We start from the raw sequence: 20,360 nt of genomic DNA, 5'->3' as shown, positions 1-20,360 counted from the left end.
GCTGCAGTGATGCTCGAGGAGATTCGGATCTTGTTGCTGAAGCTCTGCCTCTATGATCCACGTACTATTTGACTTTGGTATGCCCTTCCACTTGACAAGGTACTCCTGGTAACCGCCATGTCATGTATAAACTGCTTCATCTAAGATATCCTCTATCTCCTCTTTTCTCGTAGGTACGGATGCTAAAGGTTGAAAAGAGGCGCCAGCTAATAGCCATGGTTTATGGGATAGGTCAAGGGCAGCATCATCAAAGTTCATGTGGGGGTTAGGGGAAGGTCCATGAAACAGTACAAGAACTTCCACATTAAATGTGGAACTGATACCTATGTTAGGTGGAAGATCTATCAAGTATCTGAACCCAATCTTTTCAAGATTTTTTATAGTTCGGTGTTACGGGCTTGTAATTTTTTTTATGTTTTCCTATGGAAACCTTCTTAGATGTATTATAATCATGACTTCGTCACCCATAATAAACTGTTTAAACCTTTGGTGTGAGTTAGCAATCATTTTGTATGTTTCATTACTTGTATTGATTCTTCTAATCTCCTCATGCTAGTCATACATATGTCGTGTAGATGTATGTGCAAACTCTAAAGGCCTATGGAACATTGACATGGGTATGCAATTTATAGGAGTCTTATGCTCATTTGCTTGTCTTTCCCGATCCACTCTCTCCCTAGGACTCATTTGATTGCGACGAAGGTTTGGTAGAGTCAACACGTGAATGTCCTGCACAGGTGTAAGATCTACCGGTATGTCCTCTGGAATAACAACATTAAACTTTTCCAATTCCGGGCTCACCTCAGATGATAATTCTACACTATCCTCGGGTGTAACCTCAGGTGACATCTCTATCATAACCTTGGGTGTAACCTCACTTGCCACGTGAGCATACAACGTCAAATCAGTTTGTCTCTTTCAGACTCTTTGGCATTAACTATAAGAAGAGACTCAAGCTGGAGTTTCGTCGTATCTTCAGGACCACGTTTCTTGATGTCCTCCTTTTCTGGGGTGCTTTTGAGCGGGAGAGTCTTCAAGACAATAATTTTGCCTTTATACAGAAATCAACACATATTTGAGCGACTAAATAGTGTTGTCCCTGTCATACAACCAAGGCTTGACCAAAATGATATGACCTATTATATCCGTAGGCAAAACATCACACCACAGCGTATCCATATAGAAACCAAACTATATGGGAATGAGACGACACTGAGAAACAGGAATCAAAGATGCATCAAACCATGAGACTCAATATGACTGAGGGTGAGGAATGACTAGCATTCCTAAGAGCACCACCACATTGATGCAACTGCCACCATCAATGATTACCTTGCAGTTTTTGCTACCATACTTGACATAAGTATGGAAAATTGAATTCATGTGCCAATCATCACTTTCTACAATCTGGCTCAAGGTGCAGGCCACGCGACCATCAATTGTAAGTAGCACCATTTCAACTCCTTCAATTTGATCCCCGGCTTGTGATTGGACATCTTCCCCAGTGTTGGGGTTCGCCTAAAGGGAGGGCTTCAAGCTTATTGACACGTGCATTGGTCACGGTCAATTGAGTCACGGTGGTCCTATTGTGTGCTTCAATTGCTGTCAAACGGTTGTTGATAACGTTGAGGGCCTTAATAATCTGTTCTAGATTCATAGTGGGATGTACACCAAAACCACGTCCAGAACGAGTGGCCCTACACAAGGTAACTCTTAGGGGAAAACCTAAATCCTAAGGTAATATTATGACAAAGACAAAACCAACCTAGGAATCAAGTTGGACACACTAGGGACACTAATCTGAAAATTCAGCAAGCCGTTAACCTAAAATACTAAGTTGAAAATTCAGCAAGATAGCAATTTGAAAGTACCAGGCTGAAAATTCAGCAAGAGTGTAATTTGAAAACCTCAAACTGAAAATTTAGCAAGGCGACAACCTGAGATTACTACGCTGAAAATTCAGCAATGGTATAAGTGGAAAACGCTAGCTAAACATTCAACAATGGGATACTCCAAACTAGGAACAAAATTCAACAATATGATCCTAGATCCTATATGCAATGTATGCTCTACCGACCCTAGATGTGACTCTAACCTAGATGCAACACAAAAATCATTTGCTAGATATATGGCTCTGATACCAAATTCGATGCAGGACACATGATTTAATGCTAGCATGCAACGTGGAGATAATGAAAGAGTCCAGAAAGTAACTCAATTAACAAAAGATGCTAACCCACTAACTAATGAAGAGTAAACAATAGGAATCACATGCCCGCATACTAAGAAATCATATAAATTAATTAAAACTAGGCCCAATGGAAGGATTAACTTCTAATTTATCATAGGCACATTCCACACTTAAGGGACATATTTGTAGGTTTTATGATTAGGGTTTGGAAGGGGAAAATCTGAAATTTGAAAATTTTAGGGTTAATGAGAATTGGGGATTTTGGAATAAGAGTTTTTAGAAGTTGGAGAAAATAGAAATTTGGGGATTTAGGGTTTATGGTAAGGTTATGGATGGGGAATCAAGGGGAAATCAAAGGATTGAGCTGTTGTTCATACGGTCAGCCTAGGGGCTCGTATGTGTAGGTTGTTGGCTAGGGTTTTTTTGGGTCCTCAAAGGTTGATTTTGCTTGATGTTGAAGTTGAATGATGAAAAGTTGAAGAAACAGATGATTTGGATGGTCTTGGATAGAAAAGAAAGAAGAGAGCTGAAGTTTTCTGGGTACTTTTTTCGGATAAAAATGAGGAGAGAAGGAAGATGATAGATGGAAGCCTCGCACTTTCGTTGAATAGGGAATGGAATCACACCACACCCAAGCTCTAAATCACATGGAGTATTCTTCAAATAATATGAAGAAGAGAAAACACAGACGTTTAATAAATTAAAAGTTGTTCGTAACTCCCTAATCTCAACACAAATATAAGGTATACAAAAAATAACGATGCATGTAAACAATCTAAACAACCAAAACTATTTCGTGGCCCATGAGGGTCCACGATCAAGATGTCTGATGACGATTCAACGATCTGATCATTGTGTCCACCCAATCCAACGGTCCGATGTGTCCATCAAGCTCCTATATACAGCCCACCTGTATATTTCCAGTGTGAGGTCTTAAAAGATGCATGAACATGCATGTGGGGTCTTCAACGTGGCTAGGAATGTGAATTGGGCCAAATGGGCCCCACGTAATGGTTGTCTAGCTATAAAGAGACTGGCTGAGCCCTCCTCTGGTATGGTGCTTGGATGTCCTCATCAATTTCGGTCTATGGTCAGTAACGACTTATTTCTTATTATTTTCGACCTTTGCAAAACGAGCTATATACCTAAGGAGCTAGGCAGTACATTTATTGTACTCATCCCTAAAGTTGAAGGTGCTTTCAAGATGAAGGACTTTCGTCCTATCAACCTGGTTAGTAGTTCCTACAAAGATTTGATGAGGATAATGTGAAGAAGAGATGAGAATATTGAGAGAGGAGGAGGAGGAGAGTTTGGGAGAGATGATCTGTGTTAGGCTTGCATGCCCTAACACATAATATTTTATTATGAAAAAGCATATAGTACACTGCAGGGAATAAGGAAGTGTGCACATGCACTTACACTAAAAGGACACACTATAAATATAATACCCTAGCATTCTCTATACTCCCCTCAAGTTGGAGCATAGATGTTGATCATGCCCAACTTGTCACGAACACGATGAAGAGCATCTCGACTCAAGGATTTTGTAAGAACATCGCAAGTTGATCCCCAGATCTAACAAAAGGAGTGACAATTTCCTCGACTTTCTCCCAAATAAAGTGACAGTCAACCTCAATATGCTTGGTTCGCTCGTGGAAAACTGGGTTACGAGCAATATGGATAGCCGCTTGATTGTCACAGTGAAGAGGAATAGGACCCGAAGGAGGATAGCCAAGTTCTTCAAGAAGATTGCGAAGCCACACAAGTTCACATGTCGCATGAGTCATAGAATGATATTCTGCTTCAGCCGAGGACTGGGCAATAACTGGCTGCTTTTTGCTCTTCCAGGTTATAAGATTGCCACCTAGGAAGGTACAGAAGCCGGATGTAGAGCGGCGATCAAAAGTATCAACATCGGAATAGCCAGAAAGATGAAGATGACCATGCAACTGAAAGTAGAGGCCAAGACCCGGGGCTGATTTTAAATACCGAAGTATGCGGTAGACAGCCGTGAGATGAGAAGTACAGGGAGCTTGCATGAATTGGCTAACAACCCCCACTGCAAATGAGAGATCTGGGCGAGTAATGGTCAGGTAAATAAGCCGGCCTACAAGTCGTCGATTCATCTCGGGATCAGTAAGGAGAGGACCATCTGGTCGAAGCTTCTGTGAAGTATCCATGGGAGTGGTAGCAGGCTTGCACCCTAACATGCCGGTCTCCATGAGAAGATCGAGCGCATATTTCCGTTGTGACAAGACCAATTTGGATGATGAGCGAACAACTTCAATTCCGAGGAAGTAACGAAGAGGACCAAGATCCTTGATTTCAAACTTGGTCTTCAAAAAATCTTTGACCTCTCTCATTCCAACAAAATCACTATCGGACAGAACAATATCATCCACATAGACAATGAGAATTATGATGATCGTCGATCGATGGCATATAAAGAGAATGATTGGCATGACTACGAACAAAGCCGAATTCCAAGAGAACTTGACTGAATTTTTCGTACCATGCGTGGGGATTGTTTAAGTCCATAAAGAGTCTTTTTTAACCGACATACAAGTGTAGGGTTGTGAGAAGCAACAAAGCCAGGGTTGATGCATGTAAACTTCCTCTACAAGGTCCCCATGGAGAAATGCATTCTTAACATCGAGTTGAAACAAGGGCCACGATAAATTAACGGCTAAGGAGATCACAACGTGAATTGAATTAAACTTAGCCACTAGAGAAAATGTCTCGAAGTAATCTACACCATGAGTCTGTGTGTAACCCTTAGCAACAAGACGGGCTTTATAGCGATCAATGAAGCCGTCTGGAAAAAACTTAATCGTATAAACCTATCGACATTCAACAGGTTTATGACCTGAAGGAAGTGGCACAAGGTCTTAAGTATGATTTTTCTCAAGAGCAGACATTGCAGGACTTTGAAGAGCATGTGAGAGAGACCGAGGAATAGTCTGTGATGAAAGGGAAGCTGCAAATGACTGAAAAGACAGTGAAAGATGATCATATGAAATGAAATTACTAATGGGGTGTTGAGTACAAGATCGTGACCCTTTGCGCAAGGCAATGAGGAAATCTAAACTCGAGGTAGGAGAGTCACCTGAGGCAACATCCAAAGTAAGCGGAAGAATGGATGACTGAGCGTGTAAAGATTTATCTCGACGATGATAAACCCGCAGAGGCTTAGGCTCACCCAAATCACTAACAGGATGTTGAATGGAGGGGAGAGGAGTTTTCCCATGATCACTAGTGGAAAGAAGAAGAGGATAAGAGTCATACTCCCCCTGACTTGCAAGAGGATCACAAAAGGATCGGCCTGGAGCTGAGAAAAAAAAATATCCTCAAAGAAGGTTACATCAGCAGAGACATACAAAACATTTATACCCTTTCTGACTCCGAGTATTCCCTAGAAAGACACATTTAATTGCCCTGGGGCTAAGTTTATCATTACTTCCATCCAAAATTTGAACAAAGCATGTGCAACCAAAAACTTTAGGTGGTAGAGGAAATTGATTATCATGAGGATACAATATAGTAAATGAAGATTTATAAGACAGAATACGTGAGGGTATACGATTACTAAGAAAAGTAGCGGTTAGGAGAGCATCACCCCCAAAATGTTTGGGTAGATGCATACCAAGTAGAAGGGTGCGAGCAAGTCAAGAAGATGACGATTCTTTCGTTCGCAATACCATTTTGTTGAGGAGTGCGAGCACATGACGTCTAGATAAAATACCATGTTCCTGCAAGAAGGAAGGCAGTAGACATGTATTCTCCCCATTATCGAATGGAGGGATTTGATGGAACAATGAAATTGAGTGCACTTCATGATAAAACACTTTAAATGCATCAAATACTTCACTTTTAGATTTCAAAAGATAAATCCAAGTCATGCGGGAATAATCATCAATAAAGGTAACAAAATATCTAAATCCAAAAGTCGAGGTAACCGGAGCTGGTCCCCAAACATCCGAGTGAACCAGAAGAAAAGGTTGAGATTTCCTCCCAGAAGAGCTAGGAGGAAACGTGGCACGATGATGTTTAGACAATTTACAAATATCACAGCATAATGGTTTAGTGACAGGTAAGGAGGGAAATAAAAGTTTCAATCTAGCAATGGATGGGTGGCCTAAGCGGCAATGCCACCGAGTCATGGACTCTTGATCTAGAGAAAGGGTACAACAGGTGTATCATCGAGAAGATAAACGCCTCCTCGCTCATGCCCCCACCAATCACTCTCTTCGTCTGTAGTCCCGAAACAAACAATAAGAAGGAAAGAAGGTGATGGATCAATTGTGTGATTTAGTTAGAGAGCTAATAGAACAAAGTTTAATGGAAAACGAGGCACATGCAATACGGAGGACAAAGACAAGGAAGAAGAGAGAGGGATGGAACCAATCCCAGATGGGAGATTGGGTTCCATCTGCGGCTGTGATACTGAGTGGGAGAAGAAGAAGAATAAGAAGAAAAGAATTGCAACTTACCTCATATGGGAGGAAGCTCCAGTGTCAATGACCCAGGAGGTAGGAGAGGATGACAAAAGAAGAGCATACCTGACTGGGCTGCATGAGAAGGCTCAGGAATATCCCGAATGTGAAGCCGCATAAGGGCTCATATGCCGCCCAAGAAATAATAAGAGACTCCCCAAGTAGTTTTTCGGGGTGGAAAAGCGTGTCTCGGAAAGCAGGTGGAAGCAAAGCGGATCGTGGGGCGACCATGTAAGTGTGATTAGTTCCACCGCAATGTGAACAAATGCGGGAACCATCACGTCCTCGTCCACGTCCACCACGACCACGAAGACTACGGCCGCCGCGACTGCGATCTAGATCGCGGCCTCTACCACGACCACCAAAACCAGAAATGCGCCCTGAGCTCAAGGATGGTACCCTAAGACCAAGGGAGTACTGATCGCCAACAAGATGTGCCGAACACTCGGGTGGCACAAATGAATGAGAAGGAAGAGTAGAGATCATAGCACGCTGACACATGGCATAGACTGTCGTCAATGGGGGAAGAGGATCCTGCATAACAACCTGATCGCGAACGTGAAGATAATCAGAACTCAACCCAGCAAGGAACTGCATGATACGAGTATCATCCCGTTGCTTATGAGCATGTTCATGATCCTCTTTACATTTGGAAGGAAGAGGCTGATACATATCCAACTCATCCCACATACCCCGAAGCATCGAATAATAGTCTTTTAAGGATCTGGAGTTTTGTTGAAACCGACCAATTTCTTGAATAAGCTGGAATACCCGTGAAAAATTCTGAGATTCCGAGAACATATCATGAAGCGTATCCCAAATGCCTTTAGCCGAGGATAAAAACATCACTGAGTGGCTAATCGAGGAATCCATGCTATTCAACAACCATGCAATAACTTGATAATTCTCCTTTGTCCAAGACTTGTAGGTAACATTTGTAGAGCTTGGGGAATCATCCAAAATATACGACAACTTGTCACGGGCTCTTAAAAATACTTTTACAGATTGTGCCTATTGAAGATAGTTGTCACCATTCAACTTAATGGAGGTAATCTGCAAGGGATTAGATTCAAGAGACCCTATGCCAAGAGATGAGGGCCCTTTGTCAGCCATAATAGAGTCCAAGAGAAATAAACCTATGCCGAAAGATTGATTCAAACAACTTTATCTCACTCAATCCTTCAACATAACAAGAGATAAACCTCAAACAAATATCAATCATCCAAAATACCATGAAACGCAGTCAAATAGGGCCCGACTGAGTGAAAAACGGCCCAGCCGCACCCCATTTGAGGTTAAAAACCTCTCAAACATTGATCTTAAGTAAAAAATCCACTATAGTAGCTTGGGAGGTAGATTTCGGTCCATCTTGAGCAAAGAAACCGAAGAAAAGCTTACCGATTTGAGGTAGATCGAAGAAAAACGGAATTTGGAACCGATTTTCGAATTTCTCTATTTTGCCCAAAATACCATGAAATGAGGTCCAATAAATTCTGAAAAAATCATGACAAATCTTCTAAAATCAAGATCTATCAAACCCCTAAACTTTTAGCTCAAACAGAGCCCATGCGTCCGTACAACGCTGACGTCAGCAAGGTGACGTGTCGCCTCTCAACCTGTTGGATGCGGAATGCCTTGAACTTGCTCTGATACCAAGTAGAAAAAGATTTGATGAGGATAATGTGAAGAAGAGATGAGAATATTGAGAGAGAAGGAGGAGGATAGTTTGGGAGAGATGTGTGTTAGGCTTGCATGCCCTAACACATAATATTTTATTATGAAAAAGCATATAGTACACGGGGAATAGGGAAGTGTGCACATGCACTTACACTAAAAGGACACACTATAAATATAATACACTAGCATTCTCTATAAGTAGTTCCTACAAGAACCTAGCTAAGGTTTTAAGTCAAAGGATGCAGAAGGTGATCCCCTCGGTTATTTCTAGTTTTCAGAGCACTTTCGTTTCTGGTAGACAAATTTTGGAGTTTGTCTTAATCGCTAATGAATGTGTGGATTCTTGTATTAAGACAAAAATATTTGGGGTGGGTGTTGTGCAAACTGGATTTAGAAAAGGTTTATGATAACTTTGATTGGTCGTTTTTAGATTATATGCTTAATCATTTAGGATTTGGGCAAAAATGGATATTATGGATGTCCTCTTGTATCTCTTCAGCTAGATTCTCAATTCTTATAAACGGCCCCCCCTTTGGTTATTTCAGGTCAGCAAATGGACCGCGAAAGGGAGACCCACTTTCTCCTTTTATGTTCATCATAGTTTCAGAAGCCTTGAGCAAGATGTTATGCCGAGGTCAGGATATTGGCCTTTATAAAGGCTTCAGGGTGCAAAATTTACCACCTCCTATTAATCATCTTCAATTCGTAGATGACACGCTACTTTTTTGTGAAGCTAAAGACCATATGATCGATTTTTTGAGGATGGATATATGTTGGTTTGAGGTTATTTCCGGGCTTAAGTTTAACAAATCCAAATGTGAACTTTTTGGGATCCACATTCCCTTCAAAACTGCTTCCCAATTGGCAAAGTTGGTTGGTTGTAAATTGGGAGTTCTTCCAACGTCTTATCTTGGTCTTCCATTATGTGTAGGAAAGCCTCCCAATTTCCTCTGGGACAAGATCCTCGAAAGAGTTCAAAGTAGGTTAAATGCCTAGAAAGGTAAATTGATGTCCCTAAGGTGTCGCTTAACCCTCCTTAAAACTTACTTACCTAACCTCCCGATTTATTCATGTCTCTTTTTATTTGTCATTCTTCGATGCTGCAAAGAATAGATAAAATTCGAAGAGTTGGCAAGGAGGATCGGAAGATGGAAATTCCATCTTTTGAATTGGAAAGAGGTGTGCTCTCCTACGAATTAGGGAGGAGCAAGAATTAAGAAGTTGGATTTGGTTAATAAATCTTTAATGGGGAAATGGGTGTGGAAGTTTATTCAGGATAATGACAGCCTCTGGAAATCCATTTTGGTTGCCAAATATGGGACTTCCACTAATGGTTGGTGGCTAAGACATTCTTCAGAGTATAGAATGTCCTATACTTGTAAATCGATCAACAGATTAGCCCCCTTGATTTTCTCCAGATCTAAATTTCAGATAGGCAATGGTAGCAGAATTCGCTTTTGGCTGGATTCTTGGATCGTGGACCATCCTTTGACTTCTATTTTCCCAGATATGGCAACATTATCCACACATCCAGATATTCTGGTAGCGGATTGCTTTGATAGGAATGGAGAAGCGTTTTTTGGTCTCCTCCATTGCGGAGGAATCTGTATGACGATGAGATAGAATCTCTCACTTCTCTCGTCTCTTTTGCAGAAAGCCAAGATGAACTTTGATTCTCTAGATTCAATAGTGTGAAAGGTTGTTGCTGATGGACTCCTCTCAGTAAAATCTCTCTACGCAGACCTAGCCAAAGATGGAGGAGTTGGTGCAGTTGTCCCAACAACGCAGATCTGGAAATACAAAGCGCCTCCGAAAGTAGTGGCCTTTGGATGGCTAGTGGGGAGGAAGAGAGTGCTCGCAATCGATAATCTTCAAAAATGTGGAATGATAATCCTGAATGTGTGCCTCTTATGCCATCAGTAGGCGGAGTCAGTAGATCATCGATTTCTAAATTGTCCTTTCACCTCTACTGTATGTAGATTCTGTCACTTGCTTCAGTTCTTTGGGTTATGCCGTGCTCAATCAATGACCTCTTCTTAGCTTGGAATGATGAGGATGGAGGAATGTTGGGAAGGAGGAAGTGGCGTATCACTATGCTTGCGGTTCTTTGGTCTATCTGGGTTGAAAGGAATGACCATTGCTTCCAAAATAAGAGGAACTCGGAGGTGGGAGTTTTTCTAAGGGTTACCCAATTTTTTAGGAATTGAGCGCCTTAGTCTTAGGGTAGGTAGGGGCCTATCTTTAATTTTTGGGTTTTGGGCTAAGCTGTCTGTGGGAGCCCTTATAGTGGCAGGTTTGGGTCAGTCTTGGCTCTGGTGGTTGTTGTATTTCTAGTTTTTCGTTTTTCTAGTATTTGTTAGGTTTTCTTTCTCTGGCTTTGCTATCTCTTCTGTCTCATGTTTTCTTCTTTTCCAATAAAATTTCACCTTTAATATAATATACTATGAGGTCGACCTCATGGGAACTTCCCATGAGGTCGAGCTATGTGGGCCCCACCATGATATCTGTCAAACATCTAACCAATCAGTCAGGAGCACCATTCTATGGTGGGCCACGGGCTTAAAAATCAAGTCACTTCATGAGTTGGGTGGGCCACACCACATACAACAGTTGAGAGGGGTTACCCTCCCATGAAAACATTCATAATCATTTATTGGGCCCACTGAGTTGTGGTTCACAAATCCAACCCATCCATTGTGTGTGTCCCACTTGGATGAGGGGTCAAACCAAGCTTCAGCTGCATCCAAAACTCACGTGGCCCCAACCAAGTGCTTTTATATGTTTTAAGCATGTCATCGCATGGTTTTAAATGGTATGGCCCACCTAAGTTCCGTATATGGCTGATTTTTGGGATATCCCATAACCTAAAGGGGACCCATCAAATGCACAGTGATGATGTTCAACACACATCACAGTGGGGCCCACACAGCTCGACCTCATGGTAAGTTCCCATGAGGTCGACCTCATAGTACCATTTCCCTAGAGAGAGAGAGAGAGAGAGAGAGAGAGAGAGATGCTTACGCGCACACCTTTGCACACATGTTGCGGCACCCCTTGAAACTCTATTAGCCCAATCTTGTTAAACAGCGTTGTTATATCATACGCTTCCAAATCTGTACTGTTATATCATCTTGCAAAATGTATGCTCTATGTAATTTATTGATTGCTTATTCAGGATAGCAACCTTGCTGACTACTCCTCATGTCCATGTCTCAAGACATTGGGACATTAGATCCTGTAATTTTTATTTTTTTTCTTTTAGATTCATTGAAGTATTCAAGCTGTTATTCTTGTTGTAGCAATCATTATCATTCTTGTTGCTCTATTATGAATTTATTATTGTTATTATAATTTTAGTGTACACTCGATGTGTGTTTCCAGAAGTCATTGCTGAATGCTTACACAATGAGTTTTGACATGCAGATTGTTGACAAGCTGCATTGGTATGTACAAAATGGTGACATGGTATGGATTGCATACTCATTCTTCTCACTTCTCTACTTTTTTTATATTGAAGTTTGTGCTTTAATATTGGCTTTCTATATGACTTTGTGGTTCTTCCTATTATTTGTATATGAATGTGCAGACCAAATCTTCCATAGCTGTGTTTTTCTAGTTAATCATCATGTGTTGCTGTATAATTATCTACTAAAATACTGCACAATGTATTAGTAATGGGCCATAGATAATATCGGCACTGTTTGTCTAACATACGAAGTTTAGAAAAAACCGATATAAATAATTTGCAGTCCCATGTGGATTGGGTTTACCATCCAATTTCATTGAATTTTTTGTTTAAAAGCTAGGTCGTGCACTTGAAAACTCCCAGGAATTGACATGGGTGACACTGAATTCAAGTTTAGTTGAAGGTCCTTATGTTGAAAATGAGAAAAACTAAAAAAGATCAGGATCCTTGTGATTTTTGTGGACAAATTTGAGTGGAAAGCGGAAGCATGATATCCTATTTCTGTTTGAATTTGTTGAGTTTTTTAAGTTTTGGGGGTTAGACTTAGAATAACAACCCCCCGAACCCTTAATTTGTATCAAAACGCTAGATCTGCCAATTTTCTTTAGATTTCAAGAAGAGGTCCCCAATTGTAGGATAACCTTCTGCCTGTCTTTTCAAAGTTTTGGGTGAAGATATTAAGGCGATTCACAAGACATTCGTTTTATATTTTTAAATGTAAATGTCTAAAATTTCACTCCTACGAAATCTTGGCACTTCTGTAAGAAGACATGAGGATCTGTGTTAAGCCTGTAAGATCTATTTCCTCTTAGTTTTTTTTTTAATGTCATCTCGTTATTCCATTTATATAATTGTTGTCCGTTGGGAGTATAGTAGTAGAAATTAAAACCACCTTCTATTCAACATCTGTATGATCGTGAGAAAGTATGAATGTTGAAGGATTTACTTGCGGATAGGATTTGATGAATTTCTCAAATCCTGTCATGTCCTTTTCTTTTTCTTTTTTCTTTTTTTCAGTTGCACCTTACATCTTTTAATGGTCTTTCTGAGTTTTTTACATGTTCCCTTTTACCAGATAGTCGACTTCTGCTGTGGAGCTAATGACTTCAGCGGTTTAATGAGAGATAAACTTGCAGCATCTGGGAAGAAGTGCTCATTTAAAAATTATGACATTATTCAAGCTAAGGTAGTCTTTACCTTTTCTAATAATAGTTTGTCAAGCTGCAAAGAGCTGACTGTATCCTTGTTTATAAACACTGTTTTTCTCTTGATGATGAGCTCATAAACATGGTTTTCACATGCAACTAGCTGGATGATAAGTTACCATTCCACTAGCGAATAAGTGCCAACTTGTCAAGTGTGTATCAGATCCAATCTACCCCAAAGATTAGTATCACACCACGGTGGGCCCCACATGCAACTAGTTGCACAAATTTTTCATCACAACTCTCTCTCTCTCTCTCTCTCTCTCTCTCTCTCTCTCTCTCTCTCTCTATGCACAAAGACACTTGTATATAAGATTATATTATGAAAGAAATGTTCACATGCAACTAGCTGGACAATAAGTTACAATTCCACTGCAAGTAAGTGCCTCCCTGTCGAGTGTGTATGAGATCCAATCCATCCCAAAGATTCGCTTCACCATGAAGAGCACCTGATGCAAAAAATCAAGGCAAGCTACTCCTCAGGTGGGTGACACCTTAGTAAACAATGAACAACCCCCAATCTGATCCAAGCAGGTGTGGCTTACATGATGAGTGGATTTGGATAAATTTTGCACTAGGTGATTTAATGGTGTGGCCAACCCATTGGATGGGCTGGACGTCATACACATTTGACAAGCGGGCAGTTTTCTGCTACCTGGACTATAACTTGGTGGAACATTTCTTATTTATTCAGATTACAGATTTTCAATAGGGAAAAGACTTGTTGGAACAAACTAAGTTACACCAAGTATATGATCAATGACAATAATTTGAATGGCCAATTGCCATATATTGTGCTCTAGTTTTAAGTGGTTGCTTATGGACCCAATGCAATACAAACTGCACACTTCATAGTTGTTATAGCAATTGGACTTTAGTCAGACTTGAGGTGTGCCCATCTTGGCTTTTCCTTACTCAGATCAGAAAATTGAATTCATTAAGGGCATGTTTCAATATGTGGAATCCGAGGAAAAGAAAGGAAAAAATAATAAATTATTCAATGACAATTTTCATGAGAACTATTAATACATGGATTCCAGTTTTGAGTCCTTATTTAGATGGCAAGTAGATATCTCATATTTCTCTCACAATGCTCACCTAGTTTCCTGTTGCAAGAATCCAAATTATGAAAGTGTAATGATTGCTGAATGGAATCACCTTTTTTTTTTTGCTATCCAAACAAAACAAATCATCACATAAAAGGGAAGCCCTTTTCGTTTTTCATTATTTGTCATGGAATCCATGGTTTCTAAACATGGTCTAGTTGAAGTAAAAATGTCTGATAGTTTATACGAAACATCCCATGATGGGACTGATTTCTGACAACAAGAACCACAACGGTCAACTATTTGACCTGATACACGTGGTTGTGGGTGATTGCGTGTATCCGCAAGGATTAGTCTCACTTCAAAAAGAGGTGGGGACATCCTGTGTCTTCCAAAAAAAAAAAAAACGGTTAACTATTTGACCAACTCTAATGTTTGCCTCCCTGAAGATGTTAGCCACCTGCAAAAGACTGCACAATATGTTATGCCACTATGTTTCTTCAACAAGTTTTCCACCATTTGGATCAATCTTCTAATAGTCAGTCTATATCATAAAATCATAAGGGGGCTGAGATCATAATTGTAAATTGTAAATCTCTAGATTCTAAGACTTTTTATGCTTCTTTTTTTTTTTTTTTTTTTTCCTTTCTTTCAAATAAAAAATCTAAAATAATCTTAGAAAAGATTTGAGGGATATCATCAAATCTCCTATGTTCTATCATAAGACATCAAGTAATGTGCAAAACATCAACACAGTGCCACAACAAATACGATTGAAAATCAAGTATGATATGGCTGACTTGGATCCGCATTGGACAGATACAAGGTGTTTCGGCATCCTTAGTGCAATTGCATCTGTACTGGCCAATACGACCCATGCGTGTATGGCTTGATATGCTTATAAGAGGTGTTTTTAAAAATTTGTTTCACTTTTGTCTCACATGGTATTTTTGATATTGTCTGGTATTGCCTGACAAGCCTCATATTGTATTGTTCCTTAGGAGGCACTTGGATAAACCATCAAATCAAATTGCAATAATTAATTCAATGAAATGGAAATAATCAAATTGCTCCAAATTACACACACACACACACATTCTATGTGTATATACACACATTCTATGTGTATATATAGTTTCCTTAGGATTCATTTATATATATGGGGACTTGCTCCAAATTACAAGAAGTTGGTTGGAATGCTACTGCAATTTGAGGGCTACATTCTCATTGGGAATCCTAAGTAGTCGCTGTAATTTGTTATTTCCTCTTGATGGACCAAATGTTCTCAAATCAATTCATTTGTATATTGAAATGCAGCCCTACGTGGTGATTTTGATTCGAGTTAGACAGTAGCAAATTTGATGGCTGCAAGTGCTTTTATGCAGGATGATTTTTGTTTTGAAAAGAAAGATTGGATGTCAGTGGGGCTGGAGGAATTACCTACTGGGTCTCAATTGGTAAGGAAGTATTAAAAAAAAGAAGCATTTTCCTTATTTGTCTTGAGTGAATTTTTAGAAGTATTTTCCTTATTCGTCTTGAGCGAATTACCTTTCAATGTTGATAATATCGAGATTCTTATCATTTTTTAATGTAGATCATGGGTCTTAATCCTCCTTTTGGGGTTAGAGCATCTCTCGCAAACAGTTTCATCAACAAGGCTCTTGAGTTCAAGCCGAAGCTCCTTATTCTCATTGTTCCAGCAAAAACAGAGAGGTAAGCTCATTATTCTCATCGTTCCAGCAAAAACAGAGAGGTACTGCCTCTCTCTCTCTCTCTCTCTCTCTCACACACACACACACACACACACACACGCACGCACGCACTCACTCGTTCATTTGTGTTTTGAAACAGACTAGATGAGAAGGGATCACAATATGATTTAATTTGGGAGGATGATAGAATTCTCTCGGGCAAGGTGCGGTGGACAAGCAAAACCTTACTTTGTATTCTCACCTATTTTAATAGTATTATATGATATGCTTGATTGAAAGATGTGGCTTTTTTTTCACTTGACCCAGAAATGGAAACAGGTGGGGTCCGCCTTTCAGTTCGGCTAAAATAATCTAACTGGGGTTTTTTTGGCCAAGCAAACCCTTGATATAGCATTGTATATTTTCTGTCACATTTTATACCATCAGATGACCATATCACTGGTGGCTAACACCCAAAACCTTCTCATCTGTTCAGTCCTTTTACTTGCCTGGATCAGTGGATGTGAATGAGAAGCAAGTGGACCAATGGAACATAAAAGCTCCACCACTCTATCTCTGGAGCCGACCGGACTGGACTGCACGGCACAGGGGCATAGCCATCAAGCGAGGACACATATCAAAGGACTGGACTGCACGACATGGGTCCACAGCTATCAAGCAAGGACACATATCGAAAGACCGGACTGCACGGCATGGGTCCACAGCTATCAAGCAAGGACGCATGTATGAACCTCAGGAAGAGTTGGAGGAGGATCATGGTTTCAATATGGACATCTCCGAGTTATTAAACAATTTGCCTGAATGGAATGATCGAGCAGAAGCATCTGAAGAAACTAGAATTGCTGTCCCCAAGGAGAAGACTGAGGAATGGAAGGGAGGTTCTCTGCCCAAATGCGATGGTGGTCGACTTGAGCAGGGCAGATGCGAAGACAAGGGGAAAAGAGGAGCTGCCTATGAAAACCACGCACATGGGAAGAAGAGAGTCCATGAAGATGGCAACAGTAGGGGACAAAAATGTAAGCACGCACGGCGCATGACCGAGAAATTTCCAGTGACCATTTCCCCTTTTAATGGAACAGATGCTGCGATGTTATTGGAACAAGGCTGGTTGGGACGTGGAGGGAGGCCAGTCAGCATTCCTGATAAAGATTCTAGAGATGTAGGGACGAGGTACAGCTCGAATAGGGAAGACCCATTTGCAAGTGGGACCCACAAAGTGCTTGCTAGTGGCGGTAGCAGCAGCCTTGGTCACGGTTACGGTATTCAGGACAAGGAACACTTTCCCAGTCACTTTGGAGAGAGGAATGTTGAGACTTCCAGTTGTGATGGTTATATTGGTGGGCGGGAGCTGGTTGAGAAGTTTGGGCGTCCTGACGCGGATCGACTACGGCAGCAGGTCCAGTTGTATGGCTGGCAGGGGCCTGACGATTTATCTCAGGTAGGTAGGCAACCATTGGGTCAGTATCCTGGACTGGGCAGCCTGGGTTCAGTGCCTTGCCCAGCATTTGGGCTTGCAAGTCCAGTGATCCGACCGTCCAGGCCAAACTTGTCAGTGTCACAGCGGTATGTGGCCCCCCTCCTTGAGGAGACGAACCATCCAAGGGCAGATCCTGGTGTTTATGAATCTCCTGTCTCTCAAGCTGGCTTACATGCAGGCATGTGGGGATTTGCCCCGGGCCCATTGCGCTCTTTCTCACCTCACCAGAACTCAGCTGGCTGGCTCAATGAGTGAGGTATATCATCATACTAAGAAATTCTCTTTTCTTTTTGTTTTTTGAAATGTTACTTGGATATTTAGAAAAGGTAAAATGGGATTTTTACTGAAGTTCCTAGAGAATTCTGATTTTACTAAACAATGCCTTGGCCTTCATTTAACAAAACAAAAAATTCTTTAGAGGTGATTCATTGGGTTCAGAGCATTGTGGGTTCCATCTGGTGTTTGAATGGAAGTCCAACCTGTCCACAGGTGCGCTCAGTCATGGTTGTCAAACCAAAAATCTGGAAGTTTTTCGGCAGTGGACGTTTTTTTATTTATCATGTGGCCTGCCTGATGATCTGGTTGGTCTAATCTTTGGTGCGACTGATTGTCACTGTGGGTTGCAACTGTGGGAAGGGTTGGATGTCACCCTTACACTACATGGGCCCCACATTGCTCTGACTCAACTCTGAAAGTATGTGTATGAGGTCATTTAGGCCATTTCATTAAAAAATCAGGCAGTGTTGGGTAAAATCAAAATTTTTAGGTGGTCGCTGGTTCGTAAGAGGTGTACAGAGAGGTAAACACTACTGCGGATTAGTTTGGTGGGGACCGCAGAATATAATAGTGATGAACGGGTGGGATGTTGCTCAGACTTTCTTGTGGAAGCTTTGTACAAGTAGTTGCATCGGATGAGATTGCAATTGGTGTACAGATTCTTATTTGCTGGCCATTGATTTGATGGTCCCCACCATGTGATGGGTCATGCCTTGGGAATCTTCTATATTGTAAGATCCCAAACCTTTAAAGATGATGGCCTTCATTTAACTGTTGAGGGGACTATATAGCAATGGTCCAAAATCACCCAAATAGGAAAATTATCAAATTAATTTATGGTGAATTTTCGTTATATGACAGGGCCCATAAGATCAAGGGTCTTGATCATGAAAACATGGTGCCACGTGTATGGAATCCTCTGCAGCAGAATAAGGTAGATTTGCTAGAGATTGTACAGCAGGTTTCTTCCACAAGAGGGCCCATGGTTCAATGATCCAAGGCGTTGATATGATCGGTCACTAACCTTATATGGCCCAGATCGGAAGATCCTAGCGCCTTATTTTCATCATCAACTGTTATCTTGTTGGGCGCCTATCAAAAGGCGTAGGATGTTTCTATCGTGTTGTGCCCATCATATTAACGAAATATTGCATATTTGGTTCGTCTCTAAGATATGTGTATGTCCAATGCTTGATCCAGACTGTCCACGTGGTGGGCCTGTGGCTTTGATATGTCATCCTTCAAAAAAAAAAAAGAAGGAATAATCATATGGTTTGAAGTGTTTGATTGACGGGCTTTACCGTCAAATGCAAACTGTTGCTCACATTTTCCTTGTTTGTCCAATCAATGTGTCTTTAGGGGTATTCCCATCTGGGTGGGCTGGGATTTGGATGGTCCTGATTAATTTTCACGTGTGCCAAGTGCACGATAGAGATTGGCCCGGATATCTAATGTCAGTCCTATTTCTATTGTGTACTCTAATCATTCCTACCTGGTCATTTCTTTACTCAGCCGTTCCCTGTAAAGCACTACTGATCAGTCACGGCCATTACTTCGATGGCCTACAATTGATAGGCTGATCCCGTCTGGTCTGGTCTGGTTTCTTTCCCTTTCAATGTGGCTTGCTGCTCAGCTGTTGCTCAATTTGTATTAGCCAGCCATTTGCTGGTCATCTTGGAAATTCGATGGCTTAGACTATCTGGTTGTTGTGATTTTTGGGCTGTGGCCCATCTATGCTGACCCAGAAAGTCAATGGTCCAGATCACTATCTATGTGTACTTGGTAGAAATGCTGAGATTGGTCACTGGAGAGAGAGGGAGAGTTTTGGATAAGTTTGGTGGTGGGGTGTGGTCCACTTGAATATCAAGATGATTAAGACATTTTCATTATATCAATATCAAGCTTACATGAAATATGATGATAATATGGAAGAATGAAAATGAATGAAAGTGGAAACTAATTCTCACAAACCTGCTTACAGCTTCCAAAATCCTCAAGGAAAACTGGATTATCTAAGGCAAAATCCCCCACCCAAACAATATTTAAAACTTTATTTGAAGTCATTTCATGGACGTGCAGATTGTCATGATAATGTATGTGTTATATCCACTCAGTTTGTTTAGTCAACTCCACTTAAGAAACATATCCAAACATGAGGCAGATCCAAAGCTCAAGTGGACCACATCATAGAAAACAGTGGAGATAAAAGACACCCGCATTTGAAACCTTCCTAATGCCCAGCGTGATGTTTATATGTCATCCAAACCCTTTATAAGTTGTGTCCACTTCGATCAAGCGAAAACACAAGTATTAACTTCATCCACAACTTTTGTAGCTTTGTGAAGTTTTCAATGGTGGACATTCAATCCTCACTGTTTCATGTAGTGTGGCTTACGTCGAGTGCTGGTTCTACCTTATGTTTGGGCTCGTTTCCTAAATTAGCTCATGGAAAGGATGGATAGAGTGACACCTACATCTAAGGTAGTTCTTAAGGTTTCAGGCAATCCGCATCTTAGAAAATCAACATAGAATCCTTTGGGAAATGAAAAGCCAATCGTTCAAACAATAATTTTACTATTTGATTTAAAGTTTGTAATTTTATTTTATTTTATTTTATAATTTTAAAATGTTAAAACGTCAACATTCAATTGATAAGAATTGTTTCGGATGGCTTTGAAATAATTATTTGCCGATGATCTACGTGGATGTACAAGTGTGGCAAAGTCATCAGACATTAGGATCCGTGCCATCTACTGGTATGCTTGACCTTGAACATATCTGCTATATTCCCATGTACGAGTCTCAAAATCACTGTGT

The 20,360-nt window shown here is 40.8% G+C and overlaps 1 protein-coding gene across 7 annotated transcripts in view; it reads left to right on the top strand.

The window, feature by feature from the left end:
* LOC131228535 (protein ENHANCED DOWNY MILDEW 2-like) overlaps positions 1-19,352 on the top strand; it is a 47,867-nt gene extending 28,515 nt beyond the window's left edge. For 4 of the 7 annotated variants that reach the window (XM_058224254.1, XM_058224253.1, XM_058224258.1 and 1 more), the window contains 6 exons: positions 11,785-11,826; positions 12,903-13,013; positions 15,464-15,535; positions 15,673-15,791; positions 15,930-15,993; positions 16,266-17,615. In XM_058224254.1, coding sequence (XP_058080237.1) covers positions 11,785-11,826; positions 12,903-13,013; positions 15,464-15,535; positions 15,673-15,791; positions 15,930-15,993; positions 16,266-17,522 — 1,665 coding nt within the window. In that variant the 3' untranslated portion in view covers positions 17,523-17,615. Of the gene's footprint in view, positions 1-11,784; positions 11,827-12,902; positions 13,014-15,463; positions 15,536-15,672; positions 15,792-15,929; positions 15,994-16,265; positions 17,616-18,404; positions 18,770-19,055 lie in introns of those variants that run through there. The other 3 variants (XM_058224256.1, XM_058224257.1, XM_058224255.1) reach the window with 3 other exon arrangements.
* The last annotated feature ends 1,008 nt before the right edge of the window (positions 19,353-20,360 follow it).

This window comes from Magnolia sinica, chromosome 16 (genome assembly GCF_029962835.1).
Source record: "Magnolia sinica isolate HGM2019 chromosome 16, MsV1, whole genome shotgun sequence".
Taxonomy (NCBI): domain Eukaryota; kingdom Viridiplantae; phylum Streptophyta; class Magnoliopsida; order Magnoliales; family Magnoliaceae; genus Magnolia; species Magnolia sinica.
The sequence above is the reverse complement of the archived record's forward strand: the minus strand, read 5'-3'. Positions and strand labels throughout refer to the sequence as shown.